Consider the following 19,621-nt stretch of genomic DNA (forward strand, 5'->3'; position numbering starts at 1 on the left):
GAGATCATGTCTTACTAATCTATTAGAGGTTTCAGAGTAGCAGTTGTGTTAGTCTGTATCCGCAAAAGGAAAAGGAGGACTTGTGGCACCTTAGCCCTGGTCTACACTAGGACTTTAGGTCGAATTTAGCAGCATTAAATCGATGTAAACCTGCACCCGTCCACACGATGAAGCCCTTTATTTTGACTTAAAGGGCTCTTAAAATCGATTTCCTTACTCCACCCCTGACAAGTGGATTAGCGCTTAAATCGGCCTTGCCGGGTCGAATTTGGGGTACTGTGGACACAATTCGACAGTATTGGCCTCCGGGAGCTATCCCAGAGTGCTCCATTTTGACCGCTCTGGACAGCACTCTCAACTCAGATGCACTGGTCAGGTAGACAGGAAAAGAACCGCGAACTTTTGAATCTCATTTCCTGTTTGGCCAGCGTGGCAAGCTGCAGGTGACCATGCAGAGCTCATCAGCAGAGGTGACCATGATGGAGTCTCAGAATCGCAAAAGAGCTCCAGCATGGACCGAACGGGAGGTACGGGATCTGATCGCTGTATGGGGAGAGGAATCCGTGCTATCAGAACTCCGTTCCAGTTTTCGAAATGCCAAAACCTTTGTCAAAATCTCCCAGGGCATGAAGGACAGAGGCCATAACAGGGACCCGAAGCAGTGCCGCGTGAAACTGAAGGAGCTGAGGCAAGCCTACCAGAAAACCAGAGAGGCGAACGGCCGCTCCGGGTCAGAGCCCCAAACATGCCGCTTCTATGATGAGCTGCGTGCCATTTTAGGGGGTTCAGCCACCACTACCCCAGCCGTGTTGTTTGACTCCTTCAATGGAGATGGAGGCAATACGGAAGCAGGTTTTGGGGACGAAGAAGATGATGATGATGACGAGGTTGTAGATAGCTCACAGCAAGCAAGCGGAGAAACCGGTTTTCCCGACAGCCAGGAACTGTTTCTCACCCTGGACCTGGAGCCAGTACCCCCTGAACCCACCCAAGGCTGCCTCCTGGACCCAGCAGGCGGAGAAGGGACCTCCGGTGAGTGTACCTTTGAAAATACTATACATAGTTTAAAAGCAAGCATGTGAAAGGATTACTTTGCCCTGGCATTCGCGGCTCTCCTGGATATACTCCCAAAGCCTTTGCAAAAGGTTTCTGGGGAGGGCAGACTTATTGCGTCCTTCATGGTAGGACACTTTACCACTCCAGGCCAGTAACACGTACTCGGGAATCATTGTACAACAAAGCATTGCAGTGTATGTTTGCTGGCGTTCAAGCAACATCCGTTCGTGTGTTATCCTCAGGAGAGTGAGATATAATCCATGGTCACCTGGTTGAAATAGGGTGCTTTTCTTCAGGGGACACTCAGAGGAGCCCATTCCTGCTGGGCTGTTTGCCTGCGGCTGAACAGAAATGTTCCCCGCTGTTAGCCACAGGGAGGGGGGAGGGTTGAGGGGGTAGCCACGCGGTGGGGGGAGGCAAAATGCGACCTTGTAACGAAAGCACATGTGCTATGTATGTAATGTTAACAGCAAGGTTTACCCTGAAAGAGTGTAGCCAGTGTTTTATTAAATGTGTCTTTTTAAATACCGCTGTCCCTTTTCTTTTCTCCACCAGCTGCATGTGTTTCAATGATCACAGGATCTTCTCCTTCCCAGAGGCTAGTGAAGATTAGAAAGAAAAAAAAACGCACTCGAGATGAAATGTTCTCCGAGCTCATGCTGTCCTCCCACACTGACAGAGCACAGACGAATGCGTGGAGGCAAATAATGTCAGACTGCAGGAAAGCACAAAATGACCAGGAGGAGAGGTGGCGGGCTGAAGAGAGGGCTGAAGCTCGAATGTGGCGACAGCGTGATGAGAGGAGGCAGGATTCAATGCTGAGGCTGCTGGAGGACCAAACCAGTATGCTCCAGTGTATGGTTGAGCTGCAGCAAAGGCAGCTGGAGCACAGACTGCCACTACAGCCCCTGTGTAACCAACCGCCCTCCTCCCCAAGTTCCATAGCCTCCACACCCAGACGCCCAAGAACGCGGTGGGGGGGCCACCAGCCAACCAGCCACTCCACCAACAGAGGATTGCCCAAAAAAAAGAAGGCTGTCATTCAATAAATTTTAAAGTTGTAAACTTTTAAAGTGCTGTGTGGCATTTTCCTTCCCTCCTCCACCACCCCTCCTGGGCTACCTTGGTAGTCATCCCCCTATTTGTGTGATGAATGAATAAAGAATGCATGAATGTGAAGCAACAATGACTTTATTGCCTCTGCAAGCAGTGATCAAAGGGAGGAGGGGATAGTGCTTAGCTTACAGGGAAGTAGAGTGAACCAAGGGGCGGGGGGGTTTCATCAAGGAGAAACAAACAGAACTTTCACACCGTAGCCTGGCCAGTCATGAAACTGGTTTTCAAAGTCTCTCTGATGCGTACCGCACCCTCCTGTGCTCTTCTAACTGCCCTGGTGTCTGGCTGCGCGTAACCAGCAGCCAGGCGATTTGCCTCAACCTCCCACCCCGCCATAAACGTCTCCCCCTTACTCTCACAGATATTGTGGAGCACACAGCAAGCAGTAATAACAGTGGGAATATTGGTTTCGCTGAGGTCTAAGCAAGTCAGTAAACTGCGCCAGCGCGCCTTTAAACGTCCAAATGCACATTCTACCACCATTCTGCACTTGCTCAGCCTGTAGTTGAACAGCTTCTGACTGCTGTCCAGGCTGCCTGTGTACGGCTTCATGAGCCATGGCATTAAGGGGTAGGCTGGGTCCCCAAGGATACATATAGGCATTTCAACATCACCAACAGTTATTCTCTGGTCTGGGAATAAAGTCCCTTCTTGAACCTTTTGAAACAGACCAGAGTTCCTGAAGATGCGAGCGTCATGTACCTTTCCCGGCCATCCCATGTTGATGTTGGTGAAACGTCCCTTGTGATCCACCAGAGCTTGCAGCACTATTGAAAAGTACCCTTTGCAGTTTATGTACTCGCCGGCTTGGTGCTCCGGTGCCAAGATAGGGATATGGGTTCCGTCTATGGCCCCACCACAGTTAGGGAATCCCATTGCAGCAAAGCCATCCACTATGACCTGCACATTTCCCAGGGTCACTACCCTTGATATCAGCAGATCTTTGATTGCGTGGGCTACTTGCATCACAGCAGCCCCCACAGTAGATTTGCCCTCTCCAAATTGATTCCCAACTGACCGGTAGCTGTCTGGCGTTGCAAGCTTCCACAGGGCTATCGCCACTCGCTTCTCAACTGTGAGGGCTGCTCTCATCTTGGTATTCATGCGCTTCAGGGCAGGGGAAAGCAAGTCACAAAGTTCCATGAAAGTGCCCTTACGCATGCGAAAGTTTCGCAGCCACTGGGAATCATCCCAGACCTGCAACACTATGCGGTCCCACCAGTCTGTACTTGTTTCCCGAGCCCAGAATCGGCGTTCCACAGCATGAACCTGCCCCATTAGCACCATGATGCATGCATTGGCAGGGCCCATGCTTTCAGAGAAATCTGTGTCCATGTCCTGATCACTCACGTGACCGCGCTGACGTCGCCTCCTCGCCCGGTAGCGCTTTGCCAGGTTCTGGTGCTGCATATACTGCTGGATAATGCGTGTGGTGTTTAATGTGCTCCTAATTGCCAAAGTGAGCTGAGCGGACTCCATGCTTGCCTTGGTATGGCGTCCCCACAGAAAAAAGGCGCGGAATGATTGTCTGCCGTTGCTCTGACGGAGGGAGGGGCGACTGACGACACGGCTTACAGGGTTGGCTTCAGGGGGCTAAAATCCACAAAGGGGGTGGCTTTACATCAAGGAGTAGTTCAGGCAGGACTTCACGGAGGGTTCCAATAAGAAATGGTGCACCTAAGTTATTGTTCTTATTGGAACAAGGAGGTTAGCCTGGCCTCTGATTGATACATGGCTAGATTTACCTCGCTGCACCTTCTCTGTGAGTGACTGCAGTGTGACCTAGAGGAATGAGTCCCCTAGACAGGGGAGAAGGCAAATGAGTACAAAACAAATCTGGTCTATTTCTTGTTTTGATCCACTCCATCTATCTTTTATATCTTTGGCTGGCAGCAGACGGTGCAGAAGGACTGCAAGCCATCCACATCTCATGGCTGCTCGGCAGAAGATGGTACAGTATGACTGCTAGCCATCGTCATCTCTTGCGTGCCTGGCAGAAGATGGCACAGTACGATTGCTAGCCATCGTCATCTCTTGCCTGCCCGGCAGAAGATGGTACAATACGACTGCTAGCAATCCGTATTGCCTGCCTGCTCACCATTAGACGGTTCAATACGACTGACTGCAGGACTAAAGAGAATGACCTGGTCAAGTCACCAAAAATTTAGTCCCTGCGCCCATGTCTGCCCAGGCGCTCCCAGCCGACGTGGCCAGGAGCACCTCGGACATGACGAGGACGGCTATCAGTCATACTGCACCGTCTGCTGCCAGAAGGCAATGGGTTGCTGCTACTGTGTAGCAATGCCATACCGCGCCTGCCAGCACCCAGGAGACATACGGTGACGGTTACCTGAGCGGGCTCCATGCTTGCGGGGGTATGGCGTCCGCACAGGTAACTCAGGAAAAAAGGCGCAAAACGATTGTCTGCCCTTGCCTTCACGGAGGGAGGGAGGGAACGGGGGCCGGACAATATGTACCCAGAACCACCCGCGACAATGTTTTAGCCCAATCAGAGTGCTCCATTGTGACTGCTCTGGACAGCACTCTCAACTCAGATGCACGATTGTTTGCCGTTGCTCTGACGCAGGGAGGGGCGACTGAGGACACGGCTTACAGGGTTGACTTCACGGAGGGTTCCAATAAGAAATGGTGCACCTAAGTTATTGTTCTTATTGGAACAAGGAGGTTTGCCTGGCCTCTGATTGATACATGGCTAGATCTACCTCGCTGCACCTTCTCTGTGAGTGACTGCAGTGTGACCTAGAGGAATGAGTCCCCTAGACAGGGGAGAAGGCAAATGAGTACAAAACAAATCTGGTCTATTTCTTGTTTTGATCCACTCCATCTATCTTTTACATCTTTGGCTGGCAGCAGACGGTGCAGAAGGACTGCATGCCATCCACATCTCATGGCTGCTCGGCAGAAGACGGTGCAATAGGACTGCTAGCAATCCATATTGCCTGCCTGCTCACCATAAGACGGTTCAATAGGACTGACTGCCGGACTAAAGAGAATGACCTGGTCAAGTCACTAAAAATTTAGTCCCTGCGCCCATGTCTGCCCAGGCGCTCCTGATCGACCTCACACAGGCGACCAGGAACACCTCGGACATGACGAGGACGGCTACCAGTCATACTGTACCATCTGCTACCAGAAGGCAATGGGTTGCTGCTACTGTGTAGCAATGCCGTACCGCGTCTGCCAGCACCCAGGAGACATACGGTGACGGTTACCTGAGCGGGCTCCATGCTTGCGGTGGTATGGCGTCCGCACAGGTAACTCAGGAAAAAAGGCGCGAAACGATTTTCTGCCCTTGCTTTCACGGAGGGAGGGAGGGAGGGAAGGGGGGACTGACGATATGTACCCAGAACCACCTGCGACAATGTTTCAGCCCCATCAGGCATTGGGATCTCAACCCAGAATTCCAATGGGCAGCGGAGACTGCGGGAACTGTGGGATAGCTACCCACAGTGCAACGCTCTGGAAGTCAACTCTAGCCTCGGTACTGTGGAAGCACTCTGCCGAGTTAATGCACTTAATGCACTTCTGTGGGGACACACACACTCGAATATATAAAACCGATTTCTAAAAAACCGACTTCTATAAATTCGACCTTATTCTGTAGTGTAGACATACCCTTAGAGACTAACAAATTTATTTGAGGATAAGCTTTCGTGAGCTACAGCTCACTTCATCGGATGCATGCAGTGGAAAATACAGTGGGGAGATTTATATACACAGAGAACATGAAACAATGGGTGTTACCATATACACTGTAATGAGAGTGATCACTTAAGGTGAGCTATTATCAGCAGGAGAGCGGGGGCAGGGGGAAACCTTTTGTAGTGATAATCAAGATGGGCCATTTCCAGCAGTTGACAAGAATGTCTGAGGAACTGGGGGTGGGGGGGGGAGGGAATAAATGTCGGGAAATAGTTTTACTTTGTGTAATGACCCATCCACTCCCAGCCTCTATTCAAGCCTAAGTTAATTGTATCCAGTTTGCAAATTAATTCCAATTCAGCAGTCTCTCATTGGAGTCTGTTTTTGAAGTGTTTTTGTTGAAGAACTGCAACTTTTAGGTCTGTAATCGAGTGACCAAAGAGATTGAAGTGTTCTCCGACTGGTTTTTGAATGTTATAATTCTTGACGTCTGATTTGTGTCCATTTATTCTTTTACGTAGAGACTGTCCAATTTGACCAATGTACATGGCAGAGGGGCATTGCTGGCACATGATGGCATATATCACATTGGTAGATGTGCAGGTGAACGAGCCTCTGCTAGTGTGGCTGATGTGATTAGGCCCTGTGATGATGTCCCCTGAATAGATATGTGGACACAGTTGGCAACGGGCTTTGTTGCAAGGATAGTGGTTCTGTTGTGTGGTGTGTGGTTGCTGGTGAGTATTTGCTTCAGGTTGGGGGACTGTCTGTAAGCAAGGACTGGCCTGTCTCCCAAGATCTGTGAGAGTGATGGGTCATCCTTCAGGGTAGGTTGTAGATCCTTGATGATGCATTGGAGAGGTTTTAGTTGGGGGCTGAAGGTAATGGCTAGTGGCGTTCTGTTATTTTCTTTGTTGGGCCTGTCCTTCAGTAAGGATCCAGTGGACATAGTGTACTTAGAGTTCCAGAAAGCCTTTGACAAGGTCCCTCACCAAAGGCTCTTACATAAATTAAGATGTCATGGGATAAGAGGGAAGATTCTTTTGTGGATTGAGAACTGGTTAAAAGACAGGGAACAAAGGGTAGGAATAAATGGTAAATTTTCAGAATGGAGAGGGGTAACTAGTGGTGTTCCCCAAAGGTCAGTCCTAGGACCAATCCTATTCAACTTATTCATAAATGATCTGGAGAAAGGGGTAAACAGTGAGGTGGCAAAGTTTGCAGATGATACTAAATTGCTCAAGATAGTTAAGACCAAAGCAGACTGTGAAGAACGTCAAAAAGATCTCACAAAACTAAGTGATTGGACAACAAAATGGCAAATGAAATTTAATGTGGATAAATGTAAAGAAATGCACATTGGAAAAAATAACCCCAACTATACATACAATATGATGGGGACTAATTTAGCTACAACTAATCAGGAGAAAGATATTGGAATCATCGTAGATAGTTCTCTGAAGATGTCCATGCAGTGTGCAGCGGCAGTCAAAAAGCAAACAGGTTGTTAGGAATCATCAAAAAAGGGATAGAGAATAAGATGGAGAATATTTTATTGCCCTTATATAAATCCATGGTACACCCTCATCTTGAATACTGCGTACAGATGTGGTCCCCTCATCTCAAAAAAGATATACTGGCATTAGAAAAAGTTCAGAAAAGGGCAACTAAAATGACTAGGGGTTTGGAACAGGTCCCATATGAGGAGAGATTAAAGAGGCTAGGACTTTTCAGCTTGGAAAAGAGGAGACTAAAGAGGGATATGATAGAGGTGTATGAAATCATGAGTGGTGTGCTGTAGGAGCAGCAGTGATCTGTTTGCTCTGTATGACTGTGCTATGTATAACCTCTATGCTCAAAAGGTCTGTTACACTCCCCCCGCCCCTTTTGTCTCCTCTCCCTCTTTGAATACCTGTGAAGTGGTTTTCCCCCTCCCCCTCCCTCCTGGAATGCTTGTGGGATGAATGGGCTGCTTCAGAAGAGCTCCAAGGTAGACAAGGTGTCTGGGACTCTAATTAGGCAGTGATCACACACCCAATGCATGGACACTGCCTAAGGTGGAGTGTGACCAACCAGATGCGGCCAAGTCATCTCTAGTCGCAGGCCATGAGGAGCAGGCCCTTAAAAGGGGAAGTGGCCATGTGCTCAGGAGTGAACTCACAAGCTTGTACCACCCCAAAAGGCCCTTTGCCTGGACCGCCGGCCAGGGGTTCACTGAGTTGCATTCCATCGTGCCTTGGGAAGACTTACCTTCATCACACCATCCATTGCTGCATTGTGGGACACTTACCCTGAAGGATCCTGACATCTCCAGTGCTATGCCTGTCCTGGGAGCGTGAGTATGCGGATGTGAGTGTGACCCGGTCTCCCCCCCCCCTTTTCTTCTTTGAAGCTTAGATATCAGTGTAATAAACGTGTTGCTTTCTGCCAAACTCTGGTGGGTCATTAATCCTCCCTAAGCTTACTAGCTGGCCCAATTTCGGGTAACAGTGTGGAGAAAGTGAATAAGGAAAAGTTATTTACTTCTTCCCATAATATAAGAATTAGAGGCCACCAAATGAAATTAATGGGCCGCAGGTTTAAAACCAATAAAAAGTAAGTTCTTCTTCACTCAGTGCACAGTCAACCTGTGGAACTCCTTGCCTGAGGAGGTTGTGAAGGCTAGGACTATAACAGGGTTTAAAAGAGAACTGGATAAATTAATGGAGGTTAAGTCCATTAATGGCTATTAGCCAGGATGGGTAAGGAATGGTGTCCCTAGCCTCTGTTTGTCAGAGGGTGGAGATAGATGGCAGGAGAGAGATCACTTGATCATTACCTGTTAGGTTCACTCCCTCTGGGGCACCTGGCACTGGCCACTGTCGGTAGACAGGATACTGGGCTGGATGGACCTTTGGTCTGACCCAGTATGGCCATTCTTATGTCTCTTCCTTCTTCCCCCTTTTCTCTTGTTTGACATTTTCAGATAAAGTAACAAAGTTTCAATTCTTCTGAGGGTGAATGTCTGAGCCTTATGAAAGACAAATTAAAGTGCAAGCCCAGAAATCTCTGCCTTGACACTGACAGTGATGCATTTAGAAGCATTAAATGTGTTTGATGGAATACTACAGAGAAAACCTTTTGATTAGGGATGGATTCACTGGTTTGGATAAACTAAGAATTGACATAAACCTCTACCCTAATCTTGAACTAAAGAAGAACCTAATCACTTTTTTCAGTTATACAGAATTGTGGATGAGAATCCCTCTCATCTCAGCCCTGACCAGGCCTCTCATGGTTGCTTTAATTCATCCCAGGATTTTGAAAGGTCTCTCAATGTTTGGTGCATTGACTGCTGTTCTCAAATCACCCCGGATCAGGAGCACTCCAGAATACCTCGCTGTTCATTTGACTCTTGAGCAGTGTCAGACTGAGAACCCACTATTCCAAATCAATATCATCAAAGGTAAATTGTCTCTGTAGGGCCAAGAAAAGAGAGGGAGGGAGAGAGAGAGAGTTTGAGATGCAGGGGGAAGGAAATAGAATCTGGTTGGGCTGGGAGGCAGGAGGGAGAGCACCAACGATTTAAATAAGCATTCAGGAGCAGCTCCCTCTGTGTTGCCCTGTGTATGTGGTTGAGAAAAGGTGACTATAGTGACTGTGACAAGGAATTGGGTTAGTAGGACTAACCCCCCCCCCCCCCCCCCCCGCTGGTAATAGCTCACCTTAAGTGATCACTCTCATTACAGTGTGTATGGTAACACCCATTGTTTCATGTTCTCTGTGTATATAAATCTCCCCGCTGTATTTTCCACTGCATGCATCCGATGAAGTGAGCTGTAGCTCACGAAAGCTTACGCTCAAATAAATTTGTTAGTCTCTAAGGTGCCACAAGTACTCCTCATTCTTTAGGACAGGATTGTAGATGCCTTCCCCACCGGAGTGCTTCAGGGTGTCTTTACAAGAATTCATCTTTTTTGTGCCACTCTTACAAAACTCAGTTGTAATCCTCCTCTTGTTAAAAAGTAGTTTTAATTTAAAAAAAAATCCAGAAAGTGTGATAAATTGCATAACAACAACATTCATTCATTACTTTGAAACCATTGCCATTGTAGAACTGATTGTACAATGGGGTGTATTAAAAGGTTCCTTTTTGGAGCTATAATTTAGATCATAGTTGGCAACGTTCAACTGTGTCTGAATTACACTGTTATTTGATACACAAAAGGCAAAATATATGCTTTGGATGATGGTTTTTGAGCTATACAAAAGAGCAACTTTTCGCATGGGTGGAGGAACAATGCTTTTTGCCCAAATTCAGAACCTGATTCTACTCCTGGGGAAGTCACTGGAAGTTTTTGACATTGACTTCAATGGAAACAGGATTAGGCCCTTCAACTTTATGTCAAGGATTTGTGAGGGTTTATAGGGGGGATTAAATAAAATCAGAGTTACTCGTTTGAAGGGTTTATCTCATCACAAGCTCTTACTTAAGCTGAACATAGTAAAATCATGTAGGTCATTTTTCCTTCATAAATAGTTATTAATAAATTGCCAGCAGCAATGTTCAAAAGAGGTTGAATAAAAACTCCACTGAGATTAAGGTCCAGGATAGAATGTCCCTCCTTCAGAGAGAGACAAACTATTCATTCTTCAAAGACTTACTGAGCACATTTTTCTCCTCCAGCAAGTGCATCTCAGGACAACACGAAAACAGCAATTTATCTTACTCAGATAATTTGCCATCTAATTATTATCCACATTTCCCCTCCCCCACTGCCACACTTCATACTATTCTAACGAAATACTGGTGACAGTTTGATGTAGGCCTCCCTAGGTTTAATATCAAACAAACCCACTTTGTCAGCTGAGCAGAGTGTGGGAGGCAAAGTTTGACCACTGTTTCGTGTAAGGCAGTCATAGACACTATCAATAAGTTAGTTCTAAAAGATGGTACGCACAGGAATAAATCAGTTTCTTTCAAAATCTCCATTAAATTGTTATTCTCAGAAGTGTCCCTGCTACTAATACAGATTTGGCTAAAATTGTGTGTTATGTACTATACAGGGGTATCTGGGTACACAGCTTATGAATTCTAGGTGATATTTATGAAGTTGTTATAAAATGCAGTATTTTTTTGAATGTCTCTGACACAGCCATAGCCACGGGTGGGCCAATTAGTCCCTAGGTCCACCCAGATCTGAGCCTGCATCACGGCTGCAGCTACTCATTGCTCCTGGGAGGAGCCACCACCTCCATCATCACCACCGCTGGGGCTCTGCAGGATTCACAGGGGGAAGGCAGTTTAGCTGTGGGATTGACTAAGCTCAAGGCAAGCTGGCCTGGAGAGAGAGGCTCCATGGTTTAGAAGACAAATCATGTACTGCAGGAGAGAGATCCTGGAATTTTACTGTCCCAAACAAAATCCACAGCACAGTTTTTGGAAAAGTACTGGCACAAGATGGAGTCCAGGGTTACATGAGCATATCACATATCTTGGCTTGTTAACTCTCAGGGGCAGCCATTGGCCACTTAAAGGCTAAGGTGTCCGCAGGAAGAGCAATTTAGGTGGAATGAGTTTCTTCTATGGCGGATTATGAGAGTTAAGTGTCTTTGATGGGCCATCAACTTGAATACTCCAGTCACAATGTGCTGGCTAGACTGAATGTAAACTACCTTGTGAGTGTTACCCCAGGAACAAACAGAATTGTGATACTCAATATTCTGAGGTAGATACTCAATATTCATAACTTCAGATACAAAACTGATGATACATTTATATAAACAGGATAATCTTACTTAGCAAATCTTAACTTTTCCATTGACACCTTACATGGCACACTTTGCATAAGATTTGTTTCAATTTTCTATCAGTGGCGATATCAATGATACACATAGTCATTTTTCAATCATATAACATCATAGAATGCTAGTGTCAATGCACATCATAGTGCATGATGGGTAGGTATCCCAGTGTGCAACTTGCCACTGTCCAGCGCTCTGTCTTTTGGGAAGTTTTAGCAACATATGGTGGGGAAGAAATGAGTCACACAGGTGTGACTGGGAGCAAGGGTCCAAGTTCCCACCCTGTAACTATCTCCATCCTATAATTTTCACACCTTTTAAAAAAAATGCCACAAACCTGTGCGGCTGTCTTCGCTTTCTGCCATCTCTGATAGAAGCATGGAGCCTGCACTGCTGTGCATTATTATCATGAATGTTGCAAGCCCAGAACACATGTTCCTTCTGTATTTGCAGAGCTGCAAGAAGAACTGAATCAGCAGGGAACATCACAATTTCATGGACAAATAGTGAGAACCTGTTCGAAGTGGCAGTTGGCATTCATGGAACAGCTGCACATGGTGGAGCGATTTTTCTGGGCTCAAGAAACGAGCACTGACTGCTGGAATCACATCATGGTGCAGGCTTGGGTTAATGAGCAGAGGCTGCAACATTTTCGTTATGTGCCAGGCCACATTTCTGGATCTGTGTGCTGAGCACACCCCAGCCTCCTAGCACCGGGAGACCAAAATGAGAGCTGACACTGGAGAAGCAAGTGGAGATTACACTGTGGAGACTTGCAACACCGGATTTCTACCGCTCAGTGGGAAATCACCTTGGAGTTGGTGTACATCTATGAATATAACACTTTCAATGCACCAATTAATTTTGTGGTACTTGCTGCACATTTATAGTTACTATACTGTTTGCCACTGATCCTATTAGCTCTGTCACACTGTACAATAACGAGTAAGTGGATGCTTTCAGTATCACTAGGCACTCTGCAGCATATGTTGTGAACTAATAAAGTTGAATTATTTCCCAAATAGAGAACTTTAATGAGTAATGAAAACACTGCCAACAAAATTTGTACAAGTTAAAAGCAAATAAACTTTTAAATGTAAGTATTATATTAAAGGAACAGAGGTAACAACTCTACCTGTTTGTTGTACTGCTACCCCCTTCTAGTACTAGTACATTAATGAAAAGTCGATATGTGTGTCCAGTTAAGTTGGGGGCGCCATCAGTACATCATTGTAATGGGAAATACATTTACCCCAGTTTTTTATCCTGCATTGTGTTCACCCAGGTCTGACTGGACTTCGATGGAGTCTCAAACAGGTTCTGGCTTGTGGTATAGCTGGACTCCCCCCGTCACATGTTCCCCAACCTTCTCCTCTTCCTCCTCCTCCTCACTGTTCATGGCAGGAATCTGTGTCTCAGGCTCCTTGGAGGTATATATGGTGGTCTGAGGGGTGGTGGTGGGGTCTTGCCAAATATGGCATGTAGCTCTTTGTAAAAGCAGCAGGTCTGTAGCTTGGCACTAGATCTACTGTTAGCTTCCCTGGCCTTCTGATATGCCTACGACAGTTCCTTCTCTTTCACTCAGCACTGCTGCTGATCCCTGTCATATTTCTTCTCCTGCATCCCCCTGTTCAAACTGCTCAGAGATCTCCACATTTCTATGGCTGGTCTGTATCTGTACCTGTACAGCCTTTTCTTTCCACAGGCCCAGGAGATTCGATATCTCTTGTCTACTCCAAGCTAGCGGGCATCTGGAGTGTGTATTCGGCATGGTCCGCTGGACAGTTGCACACAACAACAGAGAGCTGCTAGATATGCTTGCCAAGCTGGACAATCAGGAAAAGGCATTTCAAAAACTCACGGGATTTTAAAAGGAGTGCTTCTAGTCTCTGTGACCCCTGGGCAGTGGAGTTGACAATTGTGACCAGAGCAGTCAGTGTTGGGCATTGTGGGACAGCTGCTGGAAGACTGTTAAGGTTGACATAGGTAACGCAGTGTCTACACTTGTGCTGCATCAACCTCGGGCCATCGACCATGGCTCAATGCCGCTTGGAGAAGTGGTGTTACTGTGCTGCTGTATTGGGGTGCTTACGTTGGTGGGAGACAAATTTAAGTGTAAACATATGCACAACAAGGTGGCTTATGTCAACCTAACTTTGTAGTGTAGACCAGGCCTGTGGGTGAATGAGACCACACCTCCCTAGGATTCTGTCTCCTCCCACTGGATAAAGACAGTACTGACTTAAGTCCTGCCTGTATTACTCAGGAGCTGTTGCAGAGTATACAGTAAGACTAAATACCATTTACTTTCACTTTACTCAGTGAGAAAACATTTTGGTGAGCTGGCAAATAGATCCTCCAAAATTATTTCACTTATTGACTTTCAGTTCAGTGCCATTGTCTTATAAAACAGGGATTAGTAGAGCAGAAGCTACCTGTTTGGCAAGCCATTAAACAGGGTGCTTATTTTCAGGCAATTTTGTTTTTAGTTTATAGAGCAAACCAAAAACCATATGATTTTGATATATGCCATGTTTTGCAAATATTGCTTAAGTTTTTTAAAAAAGAGAAACGGTGCTATAAAATATGTCTCTGATGACAACATTGTGATGTCAGAGCAGTATCAATACAAAACTAGGGATACTATGCCAAAATATAATAGTGCAAATCTATGGAGATGATGATACAGTGTCATATACTATAGTGCAGAGGTTCTTACACTATAACCTGTGGGCAACTAGTGGTCTGTAGGGAATTGGCTGCTCACATGATGCTGGCTTGTCCTCCTTGTTTCTAGATGTTAAATTGCATTAAAAACACTAAAAAAAATTACAATTCAATTCTCTCCTGATGTTACTTTTGTATGCAGGCTGTTTGCTGCAGTGGCCACAGGGATGTCCCTTCAACACCGAAGGGAGCAAGTGGCCTGGAGAATTGTGAATGGGAGATGGCAAGTGGTCCGTGAGACATTCTCTGCATTAAAATGAGCTCCAGGCACTGGGAAAGTTTGAAAACCCTGCTGACATGTAAAACTGAAATGAAAAGTTGTCAGTTTATAGTCCTGAGGGTAAATTAATAGAGTGGTCAGCAACTGCTGCAAGAGCTACTGGCTGCATCCATGAGTGACAGGTGGAAAACAAGATGAATGAAAGGATGCAAATAAACATATTGTCTTTCACTTTTTAACCCCTCTTCCTTCTTTTTTTCAGTGGTGCTCATGCTTGCCTTTGAAGATGATCCAAAGCCCAAGCCTTGTATTTCTATATCTAGAGTAGACTGTAGGTTCAAATCCTCAGCTGTACCCAGTGTCTGCCTGGCGTGAACCACAAAGAAGCTGTTTGAAAATCCCCAGTCCTGGGGCTGGTTGGAGGTCAGTTTAACCCTCTGGCATAGATTTGGGCTGGCTGCACTCTAAACTACACCAGGCTGGCTATGGACCCCAAGGGGCTCTGTGTCAGACCGGGATCACGAGAGCACAGTGGTTCTCTAGCGGTCCCTCTTCCCTCCAGGAACAGATCCCTTGGGGTGCAGCATATAAGATGACAATGCATCACCTGTGAATTCCCTGGGGAGGTCTGCTGTCTTGGCCCGTAACTGAGCTCAGTGTTGAGTCCTGTATAGTTTTAAAGTGACTACGCTGTACTCCCTAGTAACATTCTTTTCTTTTTCTACCTACTCTCATCCATCCTGACAGACATTTGTCCAGCTGCCTGCTAAGTCTTTGCTGTTTCGTTTTGGTGCTAGTGGTACAAACTGACCCGCAAGCCCATTAAGCAGCCTGTGGAAAATCAAGTTTCCCATGCTAAGAACTGCACTACAGGCATATAGGACATCCACAATGGACTGATTTTGAGGGAGCTGAAGCACAGAGACATATGGAGGACGTCCCTCGTCATCTTGTGGCTCTTGATAACAAAATCATGTAAGATCTCTCCTTTCAGACAATTCTTTCTTATGTTACCTCTAGACGGGGCTGCTGCTTCTCAGTGAGAAAAACTGTCAGCTTATAAATGGTTTCTTGTAAGGTTGTGCACTGGCAGTTACCTCTTGCCATGTGGCTCTTTTGCTTTCCACGTGTATTTAGATGGTCACAAAGGGTGTAATTAGGCTGACCAGATAGAAACTGTGAAAAATCGGGACAGGGGTGGGGGTTAATAGGTGCCTATATAAGAAAAATTCCCAAATATTGGGACTGTCCCTATAAAATCGGGACATGTGGTCACCCTAGGTGTAATTCACCCCTGTGCAGATGATTTAAGTGGGATCTACATGTGCACAGACCTTGTGCTGGCCTAATATGCAAGGGTGATTTTCATACTTTGTGATCACCCATCACCAATGCGGCAGAATTTAGAATGCCATGGGAGTCCGAATCAGGTCACAGATTTCCACTGGGCTGCCCTGAGACAGTTAAAGAGACTCTTGTGCAGAGATATGGATTTGTGGTTGTTTCTTGTCTTGAAACCTGACATTTGGTCCTTGAAGAGCTTTCTTTAACTTCCTGGGGAATTGGATCTGGCCTTTTTAGTGTAAAAGCCTACTCCTGTTTCTTTTAAGCATTGTACACACACTTTTTCTGCCAGTGCTTTCATTAATGCTACTGTAAAAATAGTATAACATCCATTCCCATTTCTGAAGAAAAGCTTTCTCAGCTAATAGTCTATTTGGTCATTTAGAGTGCTGAACATTGCTTTATTTATCTGCTCCTTCCCTACAATCTGGAACATACATTTCCCACATGCATAATGGAAGGTGACTCACTGGCCATAAAGGAAAAGGTAGTGGTAATTATAACTCCAATTAAATTCAATTGCTCTTCAAGGACCTCTGCCCTAGTTTGCGATTGGAGTACGTGGGGAGGGGTGAAAGAGAAAGAAGGGTATTTAGAGAAAATGCACAGTTTTGGAAAGATGACTTGTTTAGGTTAAGAGCTTTGACTGTTTACTTTTCTTGTGTTCAGAAAGTTTAGCTACAGTGGCGAAGTTATTCCCAGATGTACCACTTTCAATTTGCTATGCTTCCTGAAATGGTGTGGCAGCTCTGACAGGTTTGGAGCAGTCATTGGTAGGTAGATGAGGTGGTTCATCCAGTTTAGTACAGTATGTGCTATTCAGCCAATCTCTGTATTGTGTCAGGAAAGCCCTCATTAAGGGTTAGACTGTGTGCCTTACACACAGCCCTATGTAGGGGGCAGTGCAGAGTAGCACGACCCCATCAGAGAGCATCTGGAGCAATGGTGCCACCATTGCAAAATAACACAATTCACATGCCAGATAATAGTGGGATATCCTACTCTATATATTTTGAATACTTATATTCTGTGAGCGTCCAACAGAAACTGGGATCTTGAGTAGAAATGATGTTTTTACACTCTGATAAGAATCCCTAAATACGCTGTATCCAGAATATTGGCTGGTGTATTCGCTGTAGATCAACCAGGTAAAGGATTTAACAGAGCTGAAAATTTCACAAAAGAAATCTGGTGACATTTTGCAAATTAAACTATCCGTCGCTTTCAAAGTGGTATCAGTAAGAGAGATAATGATGTGATAATCAAAACAGATGACAGAATTTCCACAGCTGAACATGAATGGAATGAATCCTAAAAAGGGTATTAGCTCAGCAAAACAAATCTTTGCGTCAAATAAGTTAATTTCTCTGATCTAGAAAAGAGATCATATACAGTAGAACATCATAAAGCGCCAGATTCAATAGGAGAGAGATAAAAGGGAATTGATCTGAATTTTCTTCAAGAAACATTAACATGCTGTGCAAGTATTTTAACTTTAAAATTGAGATAGTGTGTCGAATGTCCAATGCCTCTGACCGTAAGAGCCTCTCTCTTTTTAGAATTCTTGAAATACTCAAGCCGTGAAATTATAATGAAAGACAAATGGCTTCTGTCAAATGGGGTTAATTCTCCATCAAAAATAATGCTATTTTAGGAGTCGGAAGAAAGATAACGTGATCAGAGGAAAAAAGCTTAATGAAACAAGATGGCTGGAAAGTGACAAGAGTTGATTAAAATGCTGTTTCATTCTACACTGTAAAAATTGTACTCAGGAAAGTATACTTTCACTGGCAACCTTTCTGCCAAACTGCAAATATAAACATCTGCGGACACAGGGGAACACAATAATAGAGTAACTTTAATTACAAAAGAATTCCTTTTGACCTTCTCTTTCTTCCATGGATCCTGAGAGGGGGCCCTTCACTCCTTTCTCAGAATCCCAAGACCTCCCTTTTGTGCTGTCTTGAAATAATGTCCCCTGTTCCCCACCAGACCTCAGGCTGTAGCTCAGGATCTGAACCTCTGACTTTCCACTTCCTTGCATCTTGTGCAGTTATTTACACCTGTGGTAGTTAATGTAAAATATTTCCACTCTATTTGGTATCATTCTAGATGCTTTTGGCACAGATATAAAATAAAGGCAAAGCAGTGAAAAATCAGGCTCCAATTGCTCATAAGAATGACCGTACTGGGTCAGATCAATGGTTTGTCTAGCCCAGTATCCTGTCTTCTGACAGTGGCCAATGCCAGGTGCTTCAGAGGGAATGAACAGAACAAGGTATCGTCAAGTGATACATCCCCTGTTGTCCACTCCCAGTTTCTGGCCAATAGAGACTAGGGACACTCAGAGCATGGGGTTGCATCCCTGACCGTCTGGCTAATAGCCATTGATGGACCTATCCTCCATGAACTTATCTAGTTCTTTTTTGAACCCTGTTATAATTTTGGCCTTCAAAACATCCTCTGGCAATGACTTCCACAGTTTGACTGTGTGTTGGGTGAAGCAGTACTTCCTTTTGTTTGTTTTAAACCTGGTGCCTATTTAATTTCATTTGGTGACCCCTGGTTCTTGTGTTATGTGAAGGAGTAAATAGCACTTCCTTATTTACTTTCTCAACACCGGTCAAGATTTTATAGACGTCTATCATATCCCCTCTTAGACCATCTCTTTTCAAAGCTGAAAAGTCCCTGTCTGTTTAATCTCTTCTGATACAGAAACTGTTCCATACCCGTAATAATTTTTGTTGCCCTTCTCTGTACCTCTTCCAATTCTAATATAACTTTTTTGAGATAGGGCAACCAGATCTGCACACAAGTCTTCTAGACCTGTTTACACTTAGCTACACTGATTAGATCCCTGGCTGGATTAGCAGGAGTAGAAAATTTTGACCATGTTGTATTTATTTTGGAATTGGGATACTCCAGAAATTAAGTCTTTGGGAAGTCTGTGCCATACGGGTGTGTGCAGGAAGGCACACTCTCCTAACTTTAAGCCACAAAGTAGTGTTTCATGGCTGTGCAGAGAGTGCTCTGTAACAAGTTCCACCCAGAATTTTGTGTCCACATGTCAGCAATCTCTTGAGGCATTTCCCTCTGTAATTACAGAAAGTGGCCTTAAGGGTATATAAAGCTAGAACTTGCTGCAGGTACAGTCTTGGAAGCTTAAAATCCTATTTGTCCAGTTTGAAAATAGTCTTGTTACCGTAACGCAGTGTAATCCAATAGAATTTACCCTGCAGGTGTCTAGAATGCTAGAGCTCCAGGAGTATCGCTATGGCACGTGTCTCTGGCTAGGGCTGCACTACAGACTTTTGCTGGCATAGCTATATCAATAGGGTGCGATGAGGTGTGATCTCTGAACACAGTTGTGTTAGCAAATGCTCCTACTGTAGCACTTTTGCCAGTATAGCTTGTTTCGGTGGGAAGCTGGGCTGCTGGAATAAGCTATACCAGCAAAAGTTGCCTCCAGACTACTAGCACTTTGCTATTTGCCTGGGAGCCTTCTTCCCAGCGTGGGTAGACAGACAAACAATAACTCTGCTAGAGCTCACATGCTAAAAATAGCAGTGTAGCCAGAATTAGCATGGGCAGCAGCTCGGGCTAGCCACTGGAGTATAACCCACCTGGACCTGCTGGGCACATTCTTGGGTGGCTATCGTGAGCTGCTGTCCATGCTACCCCCAGCTACGCGGCTATTTATACCATGCTAGC

General features: G+C 45.4%; 1 protein-coding gene across 1 annotated transcript; it reads left to right on the forward strand.

Annotated features, from left to right (window-relative positions):
* Positions 1–366: 366 nt before the first annotated feature.
* On the forward strand, positions 367–2,105 carry LOC141992438 (uncharacterized). The gene is made up of 2 exons (XM_074961974.1): positions 367–1,032; positions 1,612–2,105. The coding sequence occupies exons 1-2, from the start codon at positions 450–452 to the stop codon at positions 2,103–2,105; spliced, it is 1,077 nt and encodes a 358-aa protein (XP_074818075.1). The 5' UTR covers positions 367–449.
* Positions 2,106–19,621: the final 17,516 nt, after the last annotated feature.

Source organism: Natator depressus, chromosome 1, assembly GCF_965152275.1.
Source record: "Natator depressus isolate rNatDep1 chromosome 1, rNatDep2.hap1, whole genome shotgun sequence".
NCBI lineage: Eukaryota > Metazoa > Chordata > Testudines > Cheloniidae > Natator > Natator depressus.

Excerpts from the sequence above, each read along its gene's own strand:
- LOC141992438 (XM_074961974.1), top strand. The coding sequence starts at position 450 with ATGCAGAGCTCATCAGCAGAGGTGACCATGATGGAGTCTCAGAATCGC. Across the intron at positions 1,033-1,611 it reads AGGCGGAGAAGGGACCTCCG|CTGCATGTGTTTCAATGATC; the intron begins GTGAGTGTACCT and ends TTTCTCCACCAG.